At 55.1% G+C, this 22214-nt stretch overlaps 1 protein-coding gene across 13 annotated transcripts in view; it reads left to right on the top strand.

Annotated features, from left to right (window-relative positions):
* LOC119863924 (zinc finger protein 536) overlaps positions 1–22214 on the top strand; it is a 428184-nt gene that overhangs the window by 254869 nt on the left and 151101 nt on the right. For 12 of the 13 annotated variants that reach the window (XM_038529524.1, XM_038529520.1, XM_038529525.1 and 9 more), the window contains one exon: positions 11032–11184. The exons of the other annotated variant lie outside the window; for it this stretch is intronic. In XM_038529524.1, the coding sequence (XP_038385452.1) occupies positions 11032–11184 (153 nt within the window). The remainder of the gene's footprint in view (positions 1–11031; positions 11185–22214) is intronic. 13 annotated transcript variants of the gene reach the window in all.

The following is a 22214-nucleotide window of genomic DNA, read 5'->3' as shown; positions in this document are numbered from 1 at the left end:
AGACGTCCACGGCCTTCCAGCGGCTTGCGGGGGGCCGGGGGGGGGGGACGCTGGACAGGGACGGCCGTTCCCCAGGGCATCACCTCTGGCTTTGTTTCGCCCGGGATGACCAAGACAATGGGCGGCGGGGTCCCTGGGCCGTGGGTCCCTCTGCTCGAGGCCGGAACCCCCCGGCCAAAGGGTTTGCCCTTTGCAGACCCACCAGCTGGACAGCAGACCTCCGGAAAGATCTGTGCGCCCCGATGAGCAGAGCACTGAACAGCTTTTCTTTCTTTCCTATTTTTTTTTTTTTTTTTGCTAATTTTTACATGTCATCTAAAGTAATTATTACCGCAAGCTTTTCAAAGGTTCAGGATGCATTCAAAAAAATTTTTTTTTTGATTTTTGATTCAATGATAACGTTTTTCCCCGATAAAGGTCGTCACATCGAAAGGGCTCGATAAGTCGGTGCAGCTCAGAAATGGCAGTAACTTCAGGGCTGGCAGTTGACACTTGTTTTCTGCCACTGTTTACTCTTCAATAAAAAATGCATATTTACCATAGCAACCTCCTGGTCACGTGATGCCCTATCCTACCCGCTACCCTCCAAAACAGAATAGCTTCTTAAAGAAACACACACGTTCTGATGTGCATGCTTTTCAGATGCAAAAATGTGTCTTTATAAGGAAGGCCCTCTTCCCCGGGATTTAATGCTAATAAACACGTCATCTCTGTAGAAATCATTTTGGTCCCGTGTCTTAAATTTCAGGGCGTTCGTTCTGGGAATCAAAATAAAACCACTCTCGCAAGAAGCCCTTTTGATTATCTTGAGAATTTGCCGATTATTTATTCTAATACAGTTCTAAAAAAAAAAACACGTATGTATTTGTATGTATATGCATATATACGTGTGTGTGTGTGTGTGTGTGTGTATATTTTTTCGTTTTGTTGTTGTTTTTTGTTTTCTTCTGACAACAGCCACTGCTATGGTTTGGAAGGGAGGCTAGTGTAGGTTCTAATGACCTGCCGCTTCATCTGTGATTAAAGATCGTCATCTATGCGAAGCTCAACTGCACACTGAATTGCTTTTCGCCGTTAACTTGGGAGAAATGCCTGGGTGTTCAGAGCTTTGGAGAAGCCGCCCCACCCTGGACCTCTCAGGAAAGGGGCACGGGCCCGTGGACCTTGTGGCCTGCGCCTGGCTCCACAGCCCGGGGCCAGAGCGGGGAGGGCAGGGCCCCGGAGCCGCACGTCTCCGCCGTCCCCACCGTGCCATCCCCCCCAGCAACATTCCTGCTAAAAACTGCCGTTAGTTGGAGCATGTCCCGCACCACCGGGCGCCACGCTCTGAATCCTCGCGCCTGCCCCCGGCCCCTTCCCCATTTTGCAGATAAGGAAACCGAACCTCAGAGAGGTTTTGTGTGATTTTGCCCAGACCCACGCTCCTAAGAATGGCCGGAGCTTGGTTTTGACTTGAAACCCTCTGGACTGCGATTTCTGCTTAATGTACGACCGGAGCGTTTCTATCAGACTTGGGCCGGGAAGGACCCAGGGGTACAAGACGGAGCGGGGGGCGGTGCGCGGCACCTTCGTGCGCGGAGTGCTCCCCTGCAGGTCCCCACGGCCTTGCCTGGTCACTGCGGTTTGGAGCAGCACCGTCCTCGCTCTGGTTTTCCCCTGGGCCCTGCAGCCGCGTCCGTGTCCCCCCCCTCCATGTGGCTGCCACCAGCATCCCCGGGGGTGGGTGGAGGGCCCGAGCGGCCCGGTGGCCGTGCGACCAGACCTGTGGTCACTTCGGGAGGCCAGGGCCGGCGGGGGGCATCCTCTGAAGCAGGCCTGGTGGATTTTTAAAATTCCTTTGAGCTGCGTGCGGGCCGGTCTGAAAAACAAGAACATATTGTGACTCTGTTCTGCTTGGTGGCTTTTGGGAGGGAAAGCCGAGTGTGGAGTGAGGCAGGGCTCTCCGCGGCAAAGGGGAGGAGGAGGAGGCTCGCCCGGGCCCCACGCCCCGGCCAGCCAATCCGACGGCGGCGTGTCCACGAGCCATTTCATAATTATCCATCACGAATGCCTCCATGCCGCCTTAATAGATTATTTAAAATGGTGCATGTGCCTCCGAAGCAACCTCAAGTCGGCCCGGAACCGTACATACATACGAGCCGGGAGAGGTAATTGCTTATCATGTATCTCTTTGTTCCAGACACTTTTATAAAAGAGTATGTATTATGTATGGTGTGACCTTCAAATGTCAGGAATGTGTTGTGCAATAAACTGTCAATATTTGTGGTTATAAGGTACTAGATGACTTTTACAATAATTGGAACGGCTATATTAAAAGCTTGGATCACTCAGCTGGTTAAAGAGAAAGACACAGGCCAGCGTTCATCAGGGACTTGCCTTCTGCCAACGATTAAATGAAAGATATTGCAAGGTGCTTAAGATGTCTTCTTTGTTTAAAAAAGAATATGGCAAAACATGTCTCCAGGGGAGACGTTATCTCCGAATCACGCCTTCTCCTTTCCGCGTGCTCGAGTCCCCCGAGGAAACTCGCGCGGCCCCACAAGTTATGGCCACTGACCAAGTGCATTTTAGAAAAAAAAAAAAGAAAGAAAGAAAAAAAAAAAAAGGACCAGTCCAGCCTGTGCTGGGTGTCACGTAGGTAAGAACTCCTTGAAACACGCCCGGTCCTCAAAGCCGTCTCCAGTCCTTTCCCCACCCCCAACACCCTGCCCCCCCCCATAAATAAATGAGGGGGCTGTAAATTATCTTAAGAGGATCTTAAAAGCTATAGTTGTTTTTTTTTTTAAAGAAAATAAATTATGATGAAATCTTTTGGGAATTTATGCTTTACTGAAAGTAGAGGCTTCTATAGTTTTTTTTTTTTTTTTTTTAAGGAAGGGGTACTTAATTTAAATGACGGAAAAAAGGAAGGCGTAACAAATATTTCGCGATGCTTACGGCGGTAATTGGGGCGCAGATTACTTTTAAACTATTGGTTTCACCGTGTTCTTCTATCGACGAAGGTCTCTTTAGGTCCTTCTCACGCCAGCTGGATCTTCCTTTGAAAGCTGGAAAGTGGGCACTTGACTTCCATCTTCTAAAAAGTCCGCTTTCCCCCCCAAGAGCCACCAAGCAGAAGAGTGTACTCGTCGTGGCCTTGCTGATTCTACGTGAATGTTTGTGGTTCCTTCCCCGTGGATGGGGATGGGGGATGGAGCTGGGGATCCCCTGCACCCCACCCCGCTGGCCACCTCCTCCAGGAAGCCTTCCTGGCCTCCCGCACACTCCAACCCTGAAGGTGCTGAGCCCTTGGGGGAAGGGGGTGCCTTTCTGGTGTTTTGCTGGTGCCCCAGGCTGGTTCCTCCCAGGCTGCTGGAGGCAACTTCCCTCCTTAGTCAGGACTGATCTTGGCCTCTGAATCTCCACTTGCTTGCCTCCTTCGATTCCTCTATTTGTTGGAAATGTGTCATGAAGCAAAAAGGACGCATGGCGCTCCTGCTCCGAGCTGGGTGCCTGCCCCGTGCGGAGCTACAAGGCCACGTGGCGGCCAAGGGCCTACCCTGGTGTGACGCCCGGGCTCGGGCAGGGCGTGGGGGACCGACTATATGTGGGGCCGTGAGTTTGCAGCGGTGAGACGTAGGTGCTGCGAGGGAACCGACCGGGGAAAGGGTGCGGGGGCCTGCGGCCAGCGTGGTGGCAGGAGGTGGCTTGGGGACTGAAGCCTGAAGGCTATCTCCGCGTGGGCTCTGGGGCCAGAGGGAAGGCAGAAGCGCAGGTGGGCGCGGGCCGGAGCACCCGAGGGGAGCAGAGCGCGAGGGGCTGTCACCGTGGGGGCCCCGCTACAGAGCGGCGGGGCTGGGGCTGTCCCCCCGCGGCCTCCCCGCTCCGCCTGGCCGGTGCACCTGCCTCCTGAGCCGGCCGGAGGCGACCGGAGGGCACCGGAGCCTGCAGACGCCCTCACCCCACAGGCCCTGTCCTGGGTGGCTGCCGCTCACTGGACCAGAGCCTGCGGCCCGAGGGCAGGGAGCCGGCCGCGTGGCGGCTTGCGCAGGGTGCTGTCGGGGACAGAGCCCACCCGTGGCCCGATCCCTGGTCGGGCTGTCCCGCACGCTCCCCCGCGGACCCTGGAGAGAGGGCTCTGGACGCCGTGAACCCAGGACGCACTTGGCCCGCGGTGCCCGATTCTGAAGCCCTTGTGTATTTTAAGGGAAATGTAATCCATGTGTTTCTGATTCATTTTCACTTAACTCATCAAAACGTTGCTTTAGAGAAGCTATTTGAGATCCCAGTATCTTATATATATTTTTTTCTCCTCTCCGAATTTTAGCCCTTTTAATGATCCTATTTCCCCAATTCCGGAAACCCTACCTCGCCAAAAGCAAACGGGGCTCCGTGTGTGGGTCGAAGGTGAGAAAAGGAAGCGATGGAGAACATGGTCTCTCTTCCCCTCTCCACCTCCACGCACGGAGTCTGGCTCACGAGCGAGCGCCGGGCTTGCCGGGGAGCCTGGCCCCGGGCCCTGGTCCTGAGGGCCCAACGGGAACTGGCTGCGGCCTTGCACAAGTGGACATCCTTTTCTAAAATAGCTCTCTATTTAAACAAATACTTTGGCCAATCCATATTCATGCCTCACTGTCTAACATGACTATATATGGCATCATAACAGGGAGCTTCGATGAACCCGAGACACCAGACTCATACGGACTCGGGACACGATTTTTGTCTCCCAAGAGTTAAGTGGGATTATTTACGGGAATGTTATAATTTTTGCGCGTACTACTAATTGGCAAAGTCGTTTTTTAAAATAAAAAGTCTTCGCCGAACCAGGAGTCTCTACCCCCCCCGCCGCCCCCCCCCCCCCCCGGTCATCGTTGTTTTATCCGGCTTCTGTTAATTTTAAAGTTTTCAAAATAAGGGGAAGCGTGAAGCTTTTGAGAGGAAGTACACATTCCTTCGGACCTTTCTCTAAGGTGTTAGCTATTTCCTGGAAAGAGTGTAAAGCGGTGGTTATCTGCGGGCAAGGAAATTAAGAAAGATGCAATTTTTCGGTGTTCTGCTCACCCCTTCGACTCCCCGCGTAGTTTTCTTCTTCATTGATGAAGTGAGAGCCGTGCTTTTGAGATGCTCTTTGCACAAGGCAGACACTCAGAATTAACTGCACAACTCACCTGGGAAAATGCATTTTCTGCTACACAAGAAGTTCCCCAGAAATTAAAACGCCGCGGCATTTTATGCCATAAAGTAGTAAGGGCTCAGGGATCCCAACACCTACCCCACCCAGCTGAGGCTGCTGGGCTAACTCTCCCATTGCCGCGTGGACTCAGCATCATCATCAGCAGCAGCAGCAGCAGAGCTTAAAAAAAAATTTTTTTTAACGGAAATGTTTGCAAAATATACTTCTGGGCAGGTGAAGGGTGAGGCCGCCTTGGCGGGATGGAGCGAGGACAGTCACACATGCACGCTTTGAGAGGAACCCTCTCTGCTCTCATTTGTCGGGCTTCCCTCTGTCCTTTTTGGTCTCCCTGGCACTTGTTCCCGGCCTCGTTCGGTTGTCCGTGGGACTGCCTGCGGGACCAGGGCAGGTGAGGCCTCCCCCTGCGGATCTCCGTGGCTCTCTTTCCTCTTCCATGCAAAGTCCAGCGTGGGGCGGCTGCCGACCACCTGGAGTCTCGGCGACCCGCCATCCTCTGGTTTGTGATTTTGCCGCCCCCACCCATGTGTTTCAAGGTCACCGTGGTGAGGGGTCCAGGGGGAGGCGGCCGTGCACCGTCCCTCCTCCGTGTCACCTCCGGCCACTGGCCAGGATTTGTCCTTGGTCTCAGCTTGGTGCAAATGAGGCTGGGGAAGGTCAGGGGCACGTGAGAGACTTAGGAGCCCTGTCTCTTTCATTGTCTTCTCCTCCCGGCTCTCTAAGACCATCCCTGGTTCCTTATTTGGCTCAGCCTGAGGCTTGGCTGGGTGAATGAAGGCCCCAAAGAGGCCAGTGGGTGAAGACAGCCTGGGGTGGGTTTGGAGCTCTTCTGGCGCTGCAGGACTCCAGGAGCCAGAGGGGAAGGGTCAGGGGTGCCGTCCTCTGGGCCAGATGGAACCAGGGCAGGCGGTGGGGGTGAAGCGCTTTACTTAGGACAGGCCGGAACCCAGAAGGAAAACATGCTGCCTCCTGACTCTCCAGGTCAGCCTTCTTGGCAAACAAGCCTGTTTTAAGTACGCACCGTGGAAGCTCAATGTTTAAAGATCACCGGGTGGAGGGGAGATCTCCCCTTAAAACACCAATTTATTTCATTAATATAAGTTTTTACATTCCAGATATAGATAGAAAGATAGATGACAGATAGATGATAGATGATAGAGAAATAGATGATAGATAGATAGATGATAGATAAATAGATGATAGATGATAGATAGATGATAGAAGATAGATAAATAGATGATCGATAGATGATAGATAGATGATGGATAGATAGATGATCGATAGATGATAGATAGATGATTGATAGATGATAGATAGGTGATAGATGATAGATGATAGATGATAGAAGATAGATAAATAGATGATTGAAAGATGATAGATGATAGATAGATGATGGATAGATGATCGATAGATGATAGATAAATAGATGATTGATAGATGATAGAAGATAAATAGATGATCAATAGATGATAGATAGATGATGGATAGATAGATGATCGATAGATGATAGATAAATAGATGATAGATAGATGATGGATAGATGATCAATAGAAGATAGATAGATGATCGATAGATGATAAATAGGTGATAGTTGATAGATGATAGATGATTGATAGATAGTTGATAGGTGATAGATATAGATAGAAAGATGATAGATGATTGATAGCTGATAGATAGATGATAGATAAGGTTAAGTGTCTAATGAGGCTCCGTAAATTCAGTCCTACTCGTGTGCAGCAGGTAGCCAGCTTCAAGGATGGATTCGGACAGCGGCTGACAGTACGTTGCGTGTGTTTGGGCTTTACCTTCTGAAACGTTGTTTGTCTTCCTAAGCATTTGATTCTTTGTCCAGGGCTGCCAGTTTGTGGTTCGGTTGAGTTTGAGGCTCCTAAGAGGATCGGGGCCATTTCTCATCCCCCTGGGTCCTCCTCTCTCCTCCCTCCTCCCCTCCCCTGTGAATGCCGGGCCCGCCTTAGGGTTAGCAGCAGCACGTGGAAACGTGGAAGGCATGGTTTGTGACCCGGAGATGGCCAAAGCAGGGAGGTCTTGTCCTAGGACCCCTCGCCCCCAAATAGCATATACTTGACGCACAGCTTGCCGTGATGAGGTCCATCCCCTCCTCTTTAGCAAACCAATCTCTGCTCGTAGGGACAGGAGAAAGCTTGCAGGGTGTTGGGGACAAGTGAACCATCCACGTGTCCGAAGCTGAGACCCTGGAAGGGTCATACATGCAGCCTGTGTCCCCCTGGAACAGCCCTGCAAGACATGGACTCGTAGAGACTAGATCTCATAGTTCACAGAGTCAAGAAAAGAGACAGGGGTCCTAGGAGTTATTTCTCCACCTTTTCCGCATCGCGTGAGGCTCGGAACCCACCCAGCCTGCGGCCAGATGCCCCGCTCCTGGGGCCGCCCCCGCTCCTAGCAGCTACCAGGACTGACCGGCTTTGCTCCATGGGTGAGCAAGGAGGAGCCCACGATGGGCCTGGGGCTGACCTCCGGGCACACATCCGCCCTCCTCCACCCAAACCACGTAGAGCAAGTGTCTGATCAGGAGAAAGAAATAGTGCAGCTTGTAGGAAAAGGACATTTTTTTTTTTTTTTTTTCAAAAAGCTGGAACTGATCCACAAGCAGGCTCAGGAAGGATGATGGCTGTGACTTTTACGATGCTTCTTCCTTTCTTCCTGTTTCCTGGAGAGGCCGGAGAGGCCGGGAAGGCTGGTCCTTGTGACCGGGCCTGGGGTTGCATCCCCGGCGGGCTCCATGGGGCCCTCGGCAGAGCCTGGGTGGGGACGCCCCCTGGCGAGTCCTGCAGAGGGACCGCCACCCGTGCTCCCGGACTCCGGGTAGAGAAGGCGTCCGAGAGTAGCCGCGTCGTTGCCCTTGGCTTCCCGGCGTGGCTGGACCGACTTTGGCTCGCTGTGCTCGCCCCTGCCCACGCAGGCTCCGGTGCCCCCCACCGCTCACCCACGGGCCCTGCCGTGCGGCCCGGCTCCCCCCGCCGCCGCCGTCCTTGGCGTCCAGCCGCTCTGGACACTTCCTGGGACCACCCACAACTCCCCTTCATCGTAGCTCAGAGTTTGTTTTTCTAGTTGGATTAGTCTAACAGCGAATGCCATGGGCCTCCTGGCCGTCCAAAAAAACAAAACGGAACAAAACAAAATAAAACAACACCATTTCTGCATAAAGCGAAGATTAGACTCTAAAATCTGCAAAGAAAGCTGTTTATCTTACAAATTTATTCTTCTTATTGGGCCACACATGTCCAAGGGAGAAAAGATAAAAGGGAAACAGATACAGGCCATCACTTAGACTGACATAGAGTGAGGCACCGCTCATCCTCGGCTTCCGTAGAACCTTCCAGAGTGGCACACGGGCCTTCTCCAGGCCCTGGACAAGGACTCACCAGAAGCCACAGTAGAAGCGTGTCCTCCACGGTCTCCCCCTCCCACTCTCCTCGTCGGCTCCGTCTTTCCGCTGCTCACGGTGGGCTCCGTTGGAGGAAGATGTTGGGGAGGGGGCTCACGTGCCGATCGTGCAACGCGGGCCTTTGCATGGAATTAATTAATTAATTTATTTATTTTTAAAGATTTTATTTATTTATTCATGAGACACAGAAAGAGAGGCAGAAACACAGGCAGAGGGAGAAGCAGGCTCCATGCAGGGAGTCCCAGGATGTGGGACTCGATCCCTGGACTCCAGGATCACACCCTGGGCCAAAGGCAGATGCTCAACCGTGGAGCCACCTGGGAGTCCCTTTGCATGGAATTTAGTGTCTAGAGCCCGCACCTCCCTACTACCTCTGTCCTGAAGCCAACATCCAGGGGCATTTAGTTTTTCTTATAAATCAAACCGACAGCTGTGGGCCTCCTAACTTAAATAAGGAATCTTCACTCTGTTGCAGGGAGCACTTGGCAGGGTTTTAATCCGGCTCTTTGTGAGGGTAGGCTGGCCTCAGGATCCCATCACAGGAAAGCTCAGGGGACACATGCAACACGTTTGGGGTGAGAGGGTGGGTAGGAGGTGGCATCCCCAGCTGTGTAAGCCTAGGACGTGGTGGAGTTGAGCTTGGCCTCTGGCCTCTGTTCTCCGGGGCTGTCCGCGACCTGGTGGCAGCAGCCCCCGGTGGAGTCCACCTGGGGGCCATGGAGGTGCCCCACTGTGACTGCAAGGGGGCATCTGTTTGCTGCAGAGTGGCGACACCCTCCTGTGCCTGCCCGCCCTGACTCAGTAGCCACCTTGCCACGTTCCTGAGGACGACCAGAAAGCTGGTTCCGGCGGAGGTGGGGTGGGGGGGGTTGAGTTCTAGATGCCGGCGGACCCGTTTCCTCCTACCTGTGCAACATTATGAGGGCAAAATAAATAAATAAATAAATAAATAAATAAATAAATAAATAAATGCAAGACTATTAAACCCTTTGAATGGCCCTTCCGAGGGTGGTTGGAGGAGCTGGAGAGAATGGGATCAGAAGTGAGCCTTCGAGGGGCTTTCGCAGGGGGGCGCGATCGCCGTGCGTCAGCCCAAACGCAGAGAGGATGCGTGCAGCCCAGGGTCTGCACGGTGGCTTGGAGCAAACTTCCAAATAGGAATGAAGTGCGATTGCCCCCGTCTTGTGCGTGGCCTGGAAGCTTGTCCCTTTTGGCTGTTAGCAGAGAACACCGGGAACGGATGTTGTGGACTAGAGGCAATTTGCATTTTCCGTTGCTTGGAAGGTACAAATCTTGTTTATTCCGCTCTCTGCAGAACCCACAGGTCTGCTTATTATCTCGGAAGGTCCCCTTGTTGTCCTAGTGGATCTAACGGGGCCCCGGGTGGGCTGGGGGCTGCACCGGGGACCCCAGGGGGTGCAGAGGAGAGGGCTCTGGGGCCTCTGGTCCTGAGCGACGCAGATCCCCGGCCCCTGCCCCGCTCCCTGGATGTCGCCTCCCCGGCAGCGTGATGTCGGGCCTCGGGTGTTGCAGTAACATATCCTCCAACCACCAGATATTTTCACGGTTTTATTTACTATTATGTCCCATCATTTCTGTGCAGAAGGCAGCCGTATGTAAATTTTATTCCATTTTCTAATGGTTTGGGTTACATAACAAATAACAGCAGGAAGGAAAATTTGTATTGATACTTTACAGGGGAAGTTCTCAAGTCGCTGCACAAAGATTTAACTGCTCTCCCCGAAGTTTATGGGAGTTTTGCAGCTGAGTTTCTGCACATGACTTTGAATATGTCACTATATGTTTATCACGGGCTAATTGTGGAATCGCATTTCCATACTTTTTCTTCTCCCTTTCATAAGATTACAGCAGCCAGCGATGGATACCAGGCTCTACAAGGAAGAAATGATCAGTTGTGGATAATTGTCTTTCCTGTCCCAAAATAGCTGTATGTCTGCATGTCTTCGGGACTCGGCCGAGACACGTCTTTTTTTTTTTTTTTTTTTTTCATCTGTTGCTAGATATAATGCAAATGTGATCTCGAGCCTATAGCGAGCTCTCCAGCTAGTCCGTATTACAAATTAATCAGATTCAACAAACACCAACATTTCTAAACTTTTGGAAAAAAGAAATATTTAATAGGAGCTAAGCAAAAGAAGAAATCTAACCAGCTGCTGACACAGCTGTTTCTTTTCTGGTTTAATTCAGTTCAATATAAAGGTACCATATGCCGCTTAAAATGATGATGGGAAAGATGAAATAATTTAAGAGAATAACAAGAAAATACATGAATTGTCAGCATTCTGTCAAATTTAAAGAATGAAATAGACAGGTGTGGTATTGACATGTTTAACTTTGTGTGGTGTTAGCAGTTTTGGTGCGAACAGCTTCTGACGTGCTGAAGTGATGTGAGAACGTTTCTCCTCCGCTGCAGACATCGGCGAGGAGGCGGGGAGAGCTGCCGGCGTCCAGCAGCCCGCGCTGCTTCGCGACAGGAGCCTGGGCTCGGCCATGAAGGACTGCCCGTACTGCGGGAAGACCTTCCGGACATCCCACCACCTAAAGGTGCACCTGCGGATACACACAGGTGAGACGCGCGGCCGGGCGCGCAGCATGGAGCGGGGCCGTGCTCCCGGCCAGGTCCTTCCCCCCTGTCCCCCCCTCCGTGTGGCCACCGGCACCCCCACGCCCGCCACGGGCCTCAGGGACAGCACCACGGGGACGAGGGGCCCTGCGCCCCGGCTCTCGGCTCTGCAGCCAGCCTCCCGAGCGGCGTCCTTGCACGGCAGGTGCCCCCATGGCTCAGGTGCATGCTGAGCGGGACCCCTCACGCCCCCACCTTGACCGGGGGCCTAGCAGGTGCCAAGTCCGAGGGCCCGGCTCTCAGACTCTGAGCGTGGAAGGGAGTGGAGCAGCCTCCTTCCGACCTTCCCCACTGGGGGTCACCTGCCTGCACCCCGGGCTCTCCACCGGGCCTGCTCCGAACAAGAATCGAGGTGCCCTTACCCAAAGACATGAAGTGGCTGGTGGGCTGCTGCGGTCAGTTCTCCTGTTTCCATCTCATCGCTTGAAATGAGGCTTTTTAAATTTTTTTTTTTTTTTTTTTTTGGTGGGGGGAGGTCTATCTGCTTTGTCCCCCGGTCGTTTTTTTTCTTTTTCTTCTTTAGCTTTTCTGCTAGTTGTTTGCACATTGCCAATACAAAAAAAAAAAAAAAAATCTATCTGAGATATGGACACCTCCATTTTCTTTGATTTTTCTCCTGACACTTTATCTATTGGAGTATGAGCTGCTTCAGAGGATAGACAAATATGCCATCTATTTTCAAAAATAATTGTGGTCTATTTCCCAAGGAATCAATAAAGCTCGGGGTTGTGCAGGATATTTAGTGCACGCGGGCCTCGTGTGCAGTGTGCGGTTAAAGAGAAGGAGGCCCACACCTGGAACCTCACCTGGTGCCCGCAAATCTCCCTGACGCCGAGAGGAGCCCTGAGAACAGGTGGCGGCGGGCCCTGGGCTGCCGTCTTTATTCACGGCCTGGGCTGCGGTTCAGCATCACCATCGTCCCTCCCTGCCCCGGGGCACGTCTGTCACACAGTCATCCAGGGCAAAGGGGATCTTCTGAAACTGTGCACCTGGTTCCATCACTCCTTGAGGCTCTGACCCGTCTTGCTCCGTTTTCATCCTCACCATCTCCCTCCAACCCCATGGCCGCCTCCTGGCTCCCCCAGTGCAGAGGGCCAGCACCTGCCGCAGGGCCTTTGTACCTACCGTGCCCTCCGCCTGCGATGGCTCTTCCTCCAGGTGGTCACTGGGGCTCGGCCTACGCGTGAGCTCTTTGGAGAGACCTCGTCTGATCACCCGGTCTACACTATCCCCCTTGTTTATTCTCCTCCTAGACTTAGCACTTCCTGGAGTTGTCTTGTTCACTTCCGTTGTTCATTTCCCCGTGCGCTGTTCGTCTCCCCACGTCGAATGTGAGGGCAGCAAACCTGTCCGTGTGCTCGATGGCTGTCATTTCTGGAACCCCGGGGACCCACCGGGGCACCTTACAGGTAGCAGGGACGCCAGAGATGCGTCTGAAAGCTTGCGTGTCACAACAGAGGAGAGAATACGTGAGCGACCTTCTTCCCGGGATCTCTGGACTGTGCCAGGGGGCCTGGAGGAGGGGACAAGCCCCTGTAGGGCCCTTTGGGAAGGCAGCCTGCACACGCAACCCCGTGGGAGGCCGCAGGTCGGCTGCCGGGCTGTGGTTGCAGGTGGAGGACCCTGTTCCCCAGGTGCTCCCTCCGCGAGGGGTCTTCGTGCTTCGCCGCCGGACACGTACACGGGGTGGCTGCTTCGTTTTCAGAGTCTGGCACCACAGTCCCCTTCTCAGCGAGGCCTCCCCAGCGACGGGGCTCGGGACGAGACAGCTCAGAGGGCGGGCCTTCTCGGATCACGCCCATGTCCACTTTCCTCCCCTGGGGTCTCTCGGGGTCCCCGGGGTTGTGGTGGCCGCTGGGGCAGGAAGGGGCACAGCTGCCAGGAGGCGGGAGGCCGTCCAGTGGGGCGCCCGTGCTTGGGGTGTGTGCAGGAGTGTGGCCCTCGGCCGGGCGGACCTGTGACAGCAGCCTTCCTGCAGAGGGTCCCGAGGCCCCGGGGCCAGGCTTTCCTCGGGGGGTGGCTCCCCGCCGCGTGGTCTGCCCTGCCCTGCCCTGCCCTGCCGGAAAGAAAGGGACCGTGCACCCCCCGACCCCGCGGGGCCCAACTCCCTCCCGTCGGCCGGCCCATCAGCACATGTGAATACTTCGGGTAAATTAGGACCAAACCTGGCGGGAGTCCTGCCGGACGTGGGCGGAAGCAAATGGGTCCTGCTTTTCGGACTTTTAAAGCTTGAGAAACGGCATTTCCCTACCCGCTCCCCCACCCCCCCCCCGCCCCCGCTGCCCCCCAAATTTCTGCTTCCTCTGATTCACAAACTTCTGAGGCTGGCGGCCAGTGGTCTTCGGAGACATGAGAGAAGCAAGACGAGGCGTTCCGGAAACTTCCCAGAATAAGGGAGAAAATGAAAGAAGCCATGGAAACATCACACCACCAGCCCCCCCCCCCCCCCCGTCGGAAACAGCATTTGGAGTGTTTAGAAGGCAGAATGGTAACCAGATAAAGATCAATTTCCTTTTTATCAAAGAACAAAGAACTTGGAAAATGCTTATAGGCGTGCGTCTGAATGGAACAGAAAGTGTTACTCGTTCCAAATCACCCGCATAAACATCCATTACGCCCATGTTCGAGTGTAGATTACACGAGGACTCGAAAACCAGAATCAAGTTATTTGTTAATAAGCGGGGGGCGCGGGGGCTCGGGCCCGGGGCCGTCCCGTCCCGCCTCGCCCTCCTCCCCGCGCGGCCAGCGGACCGCAGTCCCTGCAGCGGAATCCACGTTTTCCCAAATACCGCCTTTTGAAGTTTTTCCGGTAATGGACCCGTATGAGCACATTTAAAAATCCAGCGTGTAATAAATATGTTTTAATTGGTCGGGATACGAGGCGGCGCATCGGCTGCGCCCTCCCGTCCTACTCCATCTTTACGAGCCGTCCTGACCGTAGAACACCCGCGGACACAAACCGCTTTCCTTTTTTAACCCCACTACATTAACTCGGGTACGGCCCTCCTCCCCCCTGCACCTGTTCATCAGGAAGGGGCTGAGCAGGTGCCGCAGGCGGGCGGCGCTGGACACCGGGACGTTGGGGGGGGCCTGCGGGAGCTGCGCTGTCTCTGCTGCACCCCCCGCCCCCCGCCCCCGGCAGCCAGATCCGTGCGGGGCCGAGGGAGGCACGTGGAGGACCCCACGACCCTCACAGCCCACGGGCTGCCCCCATGCGGGGGTGGGGAGGGGCGGGCTGAACCGCGTTACCCTGCTGCAGACACCGCCCCGGGCACACCAGGCTGCCATCACACGTCCTAGCGTGCGTGCCAGGATCGGAATCCCGCAGCCAGCCCGGCGCAGGCTCAGGGAGGAGAGGGGATGGGTCGGGGTGTCCAGAGGGATGCTGCGGATGGTGTATTCTAAGCCTCTGTGACATGTTATTACGTATAACACAATGATGCATCATACGTGCAGGGAGATGCGTGACGAGGAGCGGGCTCCTGAGACGCCCCAGGACGGGCAGTCGGCGAGGCAGCGCCCGCGGGAGCCCGTGGCACCCGTCGCAGTCCAGGCCCACGTCCCAAGGCAGGTGAAGGTGGATGTCCCCGCTGGGAGACGGGCAGGGGCGCAGAGTCTCCCCCACTCAGCCTTTTGTTCTGTGCAGCCCCCCCCATGCACGCACGCTGGGGGGGCCGAGGGGCTTTGCCAGTCTACCCATTCACACGCTCACCTCCTCCAGAAACACCTTCCCAAACACGCTTGCGTGAATGTCTGGGGACCCCACGGCCCAGCAGACACACAAAACCAGCCGTCCCAGGGATGTCCCCTCAGGCCGCCCCCTGCCGAGGCCGGACACTCATTTCGCGACGGGCCACCTGGATGTGCACGTCCTTCTTTCCCGCTTGGGCCCCTCGTCCGGCCCCTGCTTGGGGAGACCCCTCCCTCCCGCCCCCAGGGCCCAGTGCTGATGGACTTCTGAAAGTCTGACGACGGTGTGTCCCCCGCCCACCCACGAGCCCCGGACGGGTGTGACACCCCTCGTGTTGGCCCCGGACCCCGGGCTGGGCCCCCTCGGGCGGCTCACCTGTGTGCTGGGTTCCCCGGGAGGCTCCTGTTGTCTCAGGAATGACCATCGTAGAGAAATGTAATAAGCAACCTCACTCATGAAAACTTGGAGGCACGAAAGTTCAGGGACTAATTAAAAATAAATCTCATTAGTTTTTTTTTTTTCCCCTCTCAAATTATGCGAGTGGTTTATTAATCTGGTTTTGATGTGCGGCATGCACCGGTCCGGCCCTGAGTTGAGAACCTCTTTATGAAAGTGGATTTGCACAGGGAAGCCAGAGGTGGTTTTCAAGGGCTCTCGGCTGTGGTCGGGGTGGGCTCGTGGGCCCCCCCCAGCGCTGCTCACCCCTGCGGGCCGGGCGCCTCCGTGGTGCAGCCACTGGATGGGGTGCCCTGCGGGCTCCGGCTGGCAGGCTTGTTCCCAGACAGGGCTTCCCTGGCCCGCTAGGACCCACTGTGTGTCCTGGGGTGCCCCCAAAGGGATGTGTACCCGCCAGGGGCAGGGGCCGGGAGTCCGCTTGCCTCTTGACCGAGGCCGTGTCTACACGGCCTGCTAGCCGCTGGCTGGCGGTGGAAAAATGCAGCCAGGAGGGACAGGGTGGTAGGAACGGTGTCACCGCGGGCTGGGCCGTGCCGAGCCGCCCCCCCATGAGCCTTCCCTCATGAACCCTCCGGGTCCCACCCAGAGACATGAAGGTCCCACTTCCAGTTGCCCAGCATCAACCGTAGGGTGCACCCCAGACCCGTCTCTTGACCACTGCGCTAACTTAATATTTTTATTTTCCCTGGGTAGATGTTTTCGGCCTGTTTTAGGGGAATTAATCCAGCATGTCTCTGACAGCGTGTGTCCACACCATCACCCGCGGGAGGAAGGGAAGTGACTTGCACCCACACGGTGTGTTGACGCAGCCTCCCGGCGATTTCCAAGGGGAGTAGTGTACACCCTGGCTCTTCCTTTACCCCTAACTCAGAACGGCTTAGGGCCTAGGCCTCTCGACCCTGTGTACCTCAGTTTCCCCATCCGCACAGAGAGGTCAGGGAGGCGGCGAGGCAGAGGAGTGGCCACCGTGGCCCCCGGAGGTGTGGAAGGCCGCAGGATGGGGCGGGATGGGGCGGGATGGGGGGTGGATGGGGTGGGATGGGGGGTGGAATGCCTCTGCACATCAGGAGATGATAAAGTGCTGGTGCCGGTTAGAAAAGCGCCTGTTTCATCTTCAAAGAACGTCCCAAGCACCAACTGGTAGATAGAGGAGGGTGGGGGTGAGAGGTCAGCGGGCCCAACCGGGTGCGCGTCTCTGTTTCCTCTTCTGGGTAAGTTAAGCAGGCTTGTGTCAACTACCCAAAAATACATCGGTTAAAACGGGCGCTTTTCGCAATTTTCTTCCCCCTAAAAGGAGAACATGTATTGTTGTCCTTAGTGGGGGAACAGCCACCTGAATAATGATGGAAAAGAAAAAAAAAAAAAAAGATCTTGCCCAAAAGATGATTTTTTTTTCCTTTTTGTTTTGAACTAGAATCCTATCATTTTTCTCCTATTTCTAAGATGAGCTAAAAGCCCATTTTATTCCTGCGCAGTCCCCCCAACCTTGCGGTTCCTGCCTTAATGACATCCCAAACTTTTGTTGAAAATAATTGATTGAATTTAAATTTCCTTAAAAGTTTAAGAGGTAATGTTACAGTATAAATTTCCTACCAAACACTAAGTAGGGAAATATCCATTAGTGAAATTAACTACAGTTTCTAGGTAGCTAACAATGTGCCGTATACAGTAGGGCATGGCTAATGAACACTGCAGTGGGTGATATTTCATTATACAAATTAATGCTCACATTTTAATGGGAAAGTCACATAATGAATCTCGGCTTCAGTGACAGCAATTAGAGACACAGATTGTCCCCTTCTGGACAAGGCACTGTTTAGCAATAAGCAGCTGTGTGAAAAGTCTTCAGGTTTACAACATATATATGCTTTGGGGGAATTAGTGTACAATTTATATTAATGTACTGAAGCTTCGCTGCAAAGGCACCACCATATTTATCTCTCCTGGTATTAACTAAGTAAAGACATGTAGGAAGACTAAATAAATACCGAGTGGAGGATGCAAATACGGGAAAATATCCCGTCACCCAACCTAAAAGTCGAAACGCTTTTGGAGGTTTAGCACACGCCACACACGAACGTGCGCGTTGGACGCATGGGACGCCCCTTAAAAGCTCGCTGAAGGGGTTTCCAAGGAGAATTATGTGAATCCACCTGTTATTCCTGGAGAGGCGCCGCTGGGTGCCGGCCCCGGTCGGGTGGTGCCGGAGTAAGTCCCCGGGACGCCGAGGGTTCCTTTGGCCGATGGAGTGCAAAGGGCAGGCTCAGAATGATGAAGGACGCGCTCGTGTAAAAATAGGTACAATGAACTAATTAAACCACTCGGTCATATATTTCTAAAAATTTATGGTACAGAGACCGGGAGAAGTTATCAGTGTTATCCCAAAGTTGAATATACATCTTGTGCCACGTGTCCGTGGCTAGCTGCGCTAATGTGAGACGTTTCCAGTAATTCATTAGTCTGTTGCAGTGATGAAATGACGATTTTTTTTTTTTTAGATTCCAGGATGTCTTTTCTGGCAAAAAGTCTCTTTTCTAGAAGTGTGTTGTTTGTGCCCACGTCTTATTCCTTTAAAATACCGTGAGGGGTTTCCCCAGCGGAGCCCACCAGAGCCCGTAACTAACCTGCTTAATTCAGGGGGCGAACAGCTCAAGACATCCTTTCCCCAAGACGCGGGTTTCCAAAGGGGCTGCCCCGTCCAGGCCCGGTCTGCAGAACTAGGGGACTGTGGTCCTCGCGGTGTTGCAAGTTTTAAAGCAGGTGCCTGTATTTAAGAAGCCAGGATATTGGGGATCCCTGGGTGGCGCAGCGGTTTAGCGCCTGCCTTTGGCCCAGGGCGCGATCCTGGAGACCCGGGATTGAGTCCTACATCGGGCTCCCTGCATGGAGCCTGCTTCTCCCTCCTCCTGTGTCACTGCCTCTCTCTCTCTCTCTCTCTATGTCTATCATAAATAAATAAATAAATAAATAAATAAATAAATAAATAAATCTAAAAAAAAATAAAAAATAAGCCAAGATATTACATGTAGAAACCTCGATGTGGGGCTTTCCATAGAGGTCCTCAGGTCCCCAGCGGCCGGGTGTCGGTGGCGGCCGCCCTCTAGGACAGCCGCGTGCCACTTGCCTCTGCTCCTTCGTGCACTCCTGCCATCCACCCGGCTCCGAACACACCTGAGAATCTGGCTCCAGCAACAGGCAAGACGAAAAGACAGCGGATCCCAAACATCACGGAGGTGGCTACAGGACCCACGACCCCCTTGATCCTCCCAGTAGATTCGGGCCAACCTATGGCCTAAGTGGCCAATCATTCAAGTAGACGGAGCCGCTGGCGGGGCAGCTTGGGTCCGGGGTGGTGCAGGGCGAGGTGGCCCCTGGACCTGTTCCTCGGCAGGAGCCTGGGGCTTGGGTACAGTGAGGCCAGCACGCTCGGGGGAGCTCGGCACAGATACCCTGACTACGACGCAGCTCTCAGCGCGGGTACGCTCAGCCTCGGTCGGCCACCAAACCTGAGAGGAGAGTTTGACCACCTCAGGCGTCCCCTCTGCTTAGTCCAGGCTGGAGTCGGGAGCTTGCACCCCCGGCTCCGGAACGTGCCCTCGGGGGAGGGCCCAGCCGGGTGCCCACTGGGGGCCTCCTCCTGGGCAGCATCCAGCAGAGGCTCGCCCCAGATGAGTCCGTGCCCGACTCTGCCGGTGGGGAACAGCCGTAGCCTGAAGCGTCCCCGCACCGTCTCGGGGACCGGGGAGGGTGAGCAGCAGTGGTCGTGCAGACCGTTTCAGGGTTGTGAAGAGAATAAAATCGAGGGTTTTGTTGTTTGCTTTTTTAAAACACAGATCCGAAGGGGTGGATTTACCCGCTGGAGGTTGGCTCCGGAGCATTTACGTGGCGAATGGGGGTGAAAGGGAGCAGCCCCCAAACAAAGCCTTTAGGAGCCCGGCAGGACATGGAACCTTGCTTGGAACCGTGCAGAGGGGCTCTTCGTCGGCGGGAGCGTGAGCTAGAGAAAGGCCAGAGGAGGGCCTTCCGGAGTCTGTGTGCCTCACGTGCAGCCAAGCAGCCCTGGAAAGCTCACTACGTAGCCCTTAATCCAGCAGGGCCTAGACCCGGGGAGACTCGAATGCTAAGAACGAGCATCTCATTTCTCAGCCATGACCTGTTTTCCCTGGAGAGTGGAGATTGAGGCCTAGTCTGGACCTTATTTTTTTATTTTTTTAATTTTTTTTTTAGATTTATTTATTCATCCGAGAGAGAGAGAGAGAGAGAGAGAGAGAGAGAGCCGTGAGCATGGCTAGGGGAGCAGCAGAGGGACGGGGGAGAGAGGGAATCTCAAGTAGACTCCCCTCCCCCCACACTGCCCAGCCCAGAGCCTGATGTGGGGCCCGATCTCACGACCCCGAGATCATGGCCTGAGCCAAAATCAAGAGTCAGACGTTTAACCGGCTGAGCCGTCCAGGGCCCCCTATTCTGGACGTCAGAAGAGCCATGGGTCGAACAAAGAGTTTCTCTCCCTGTACTGTGTGCGTCTCACGCACGAGGGATGGGGGTGTGTGCGCGTGTGCACATGCCTGTTGTGTGTGTGATGGGCTGTGACGTGTGTGCGTGTGGCGTGCATGTGCGTGAACTCCCCTTGCTTTACTAACCCTGGGATCAGTCTCCCCCAAACGCAACGGGAGCTGGTTCTTCATTCAGTTGCCCTCCTCGGAGGATGGAAGGGGATTATTCATTCGATCAAAACATCGCGTGGCGGAGCGCCTGGGAGGCTCAGTCGGTTAGGAGTCGGCCGTGGGCTCAGGTCATGACCCCGGGGTCCTGGGATCGAGCCTGCTTCTCCCTCTCCCTCTGCCTGTGGCTCCCCTCTGCCCCCTGCTCGTGCTCTCTCTCTATAATACAATCAATCATCAATCAATCAAATCTTTAAAAAAAAAAAACCCCACATGGTATGTGAATGGATCTGCCTGCTTCTGGGTGTGTGGTGCCTACACGGATGTGCACATGGGCCCCCGACCCCACTCAGGAGACCGGGTTTTGCTCTTGACGTGCGTTTCAGAGCCGACGTGAGCCGTAGGGGACGCGACATCCCCACCTTCCCACGTTGTACGATGAGGAAGCCAAGTCCCCGAGACAGGAGTCGGGTGCCCCGCGTTGTGCAAAGTAGCGTGGGGGCTCTGGCGCCTGGGAGGACCCTGCAGACACTCCGCAGGCTCCCGAGCAGAGCGCCTTTTCCCGGCTGAGCCGTCCCACGGGGCCCACGTGCCAGGGCCCGCCCCGGGGAGCTCCCTCCAGTGCTGCTGCCCCCGGGCTCCCCAGAGGCCCACGGGGGGGGGCATTGACAGCCCAAATCCCAGCCTTCGCCCCGCGCCAGGTCACTCCCGACTTCTGGAGGTGGAGGTGGGACCCGGTAGCAGCCCTTTTTAAAGCTCCCAGGCCGTTTCCCCTTGGCGGTAGTCTTTGCTCTGCCCCGGAACCCCCCGGGACCGCCGAGTAAGAAGACCGCCCCCCGCCCCCCGAGGCCTGGAGGCCACAGCCCACCTCCGTAGCCCCCGCTCATGAACGCCCGGTGCGTTCCCCGCAGACCCTCTGCCAGATGCGCCTCCTCACTTCCAGGTGCATCTGTGACGCGCAGCCCGAGGGCCGCCCAGAGCCCGCAGGCCTCACCTCCGCAGGCCCTCGCCGCGGGGCCGTCCCGGCTTCCCGCTGGCCTCGGAGCCAGGATGCCGGGTCCCCGGTGAGGCTGTCCCCTGGCGAGCCTGACCCCCGCCCAGCTGGCCACCGGGCCTCCAGGCCAGCCCGGCAGCGCCTGTCCCACTGCGGGGTCCCTCGCCTCCGACCAGATGTCCCCACAGCGCGGCCGGAGGGAATCTGAGCCCAGCACAGGGACTGACTCCAAGAAGTGGGGAAAAGGGCCCCCGTTAGCTCAAAGGGGATAGAGCCTTCCTGCCCGGTGCTGTCACTGGTCTAGCCAGACACGGCTGGGACCTTTGCTCTTAGGGAACCACGTTCCCAGCTGGGCCCCCTGCCCGGCTCTGATGTGTCCAGGGCAGCCCGTCCCCGGCTTGCGGGAGCAGACGAGGCGCACAGAGCCAACATTTTGAAGAGGCAGGCGTGGCTTCTCCAAGGTTCCAACGCGAAATCTGGAGATGACGTGGAGTCCCCTGCTCAGAGCCCGGGCTGGGGGGCCCCCTGTGTGCGGCACCCAGCAGTCCCTCTCCCCTCCTCTCGACTGCATCGCCCCCCAGCGCCCCACGCCGTGGAGACTGGGAGCCGGGGCCTCCGCCGAGGCACGTGGGGTATCTTGGGGATGCACCGCTCACCGATGACGCGCTGTTGCTCTTTACATCAGTCTGGTTTACGCTAGAAGAGAGGAAGGGGTGGGGGTGGGGGGCGTGGGGGGGGCCGAAAGGAGTTTCCCGGGAGGAAAAATTGGTGGATATCGGGAATAAGCTAACGGACGGCCACAGACCCACGCCTTCTGGAGAGCTCTTCCAATCCCAAAGTCTAGAAAAAGACCCTGGATCGCGAACAGACTCCTGGAATATATTTCAATCCACGTCTGTTTATTCTCCTCCCCTCCCTCGACGCCACAATGCGGGCAGGTCCACGTTGTATGTTTTACGGTGCCTTTTCCGTGGCGGAAAGAACAATAGAAGTTGGGTGTTGAATTTAAATAAATATTTAATTCATGAAAATGATCTTATATGTTTTAAAAACACTCTTTAAAGCTATTTTTATTCTCTAGAAAGCGCTTATTATAGGTAAATTACACATTTTACTACCGGAGCATTAGGTTTGCCATTAGTACAAATTTAAGGCGCTACAAAGACCAGTA

This window comes from Canis lupus, chromosome 1 (assembly GCF_011100685.1).
Source record: "Canis lupus familiaris isolate Mischka breed German Shepherd chromosome 1, alternate assembly UU_Cfam_GSD_1.0, whole genome shotgun sequence".
NCBI lineage: Eukaryota > Metazoa > Chordata > Mammalia > Carnivora > Canidae > Canis > Canis lupus.
This window is presented reverse-complemented; position numbering and strand designations above follow the sequence as displayed.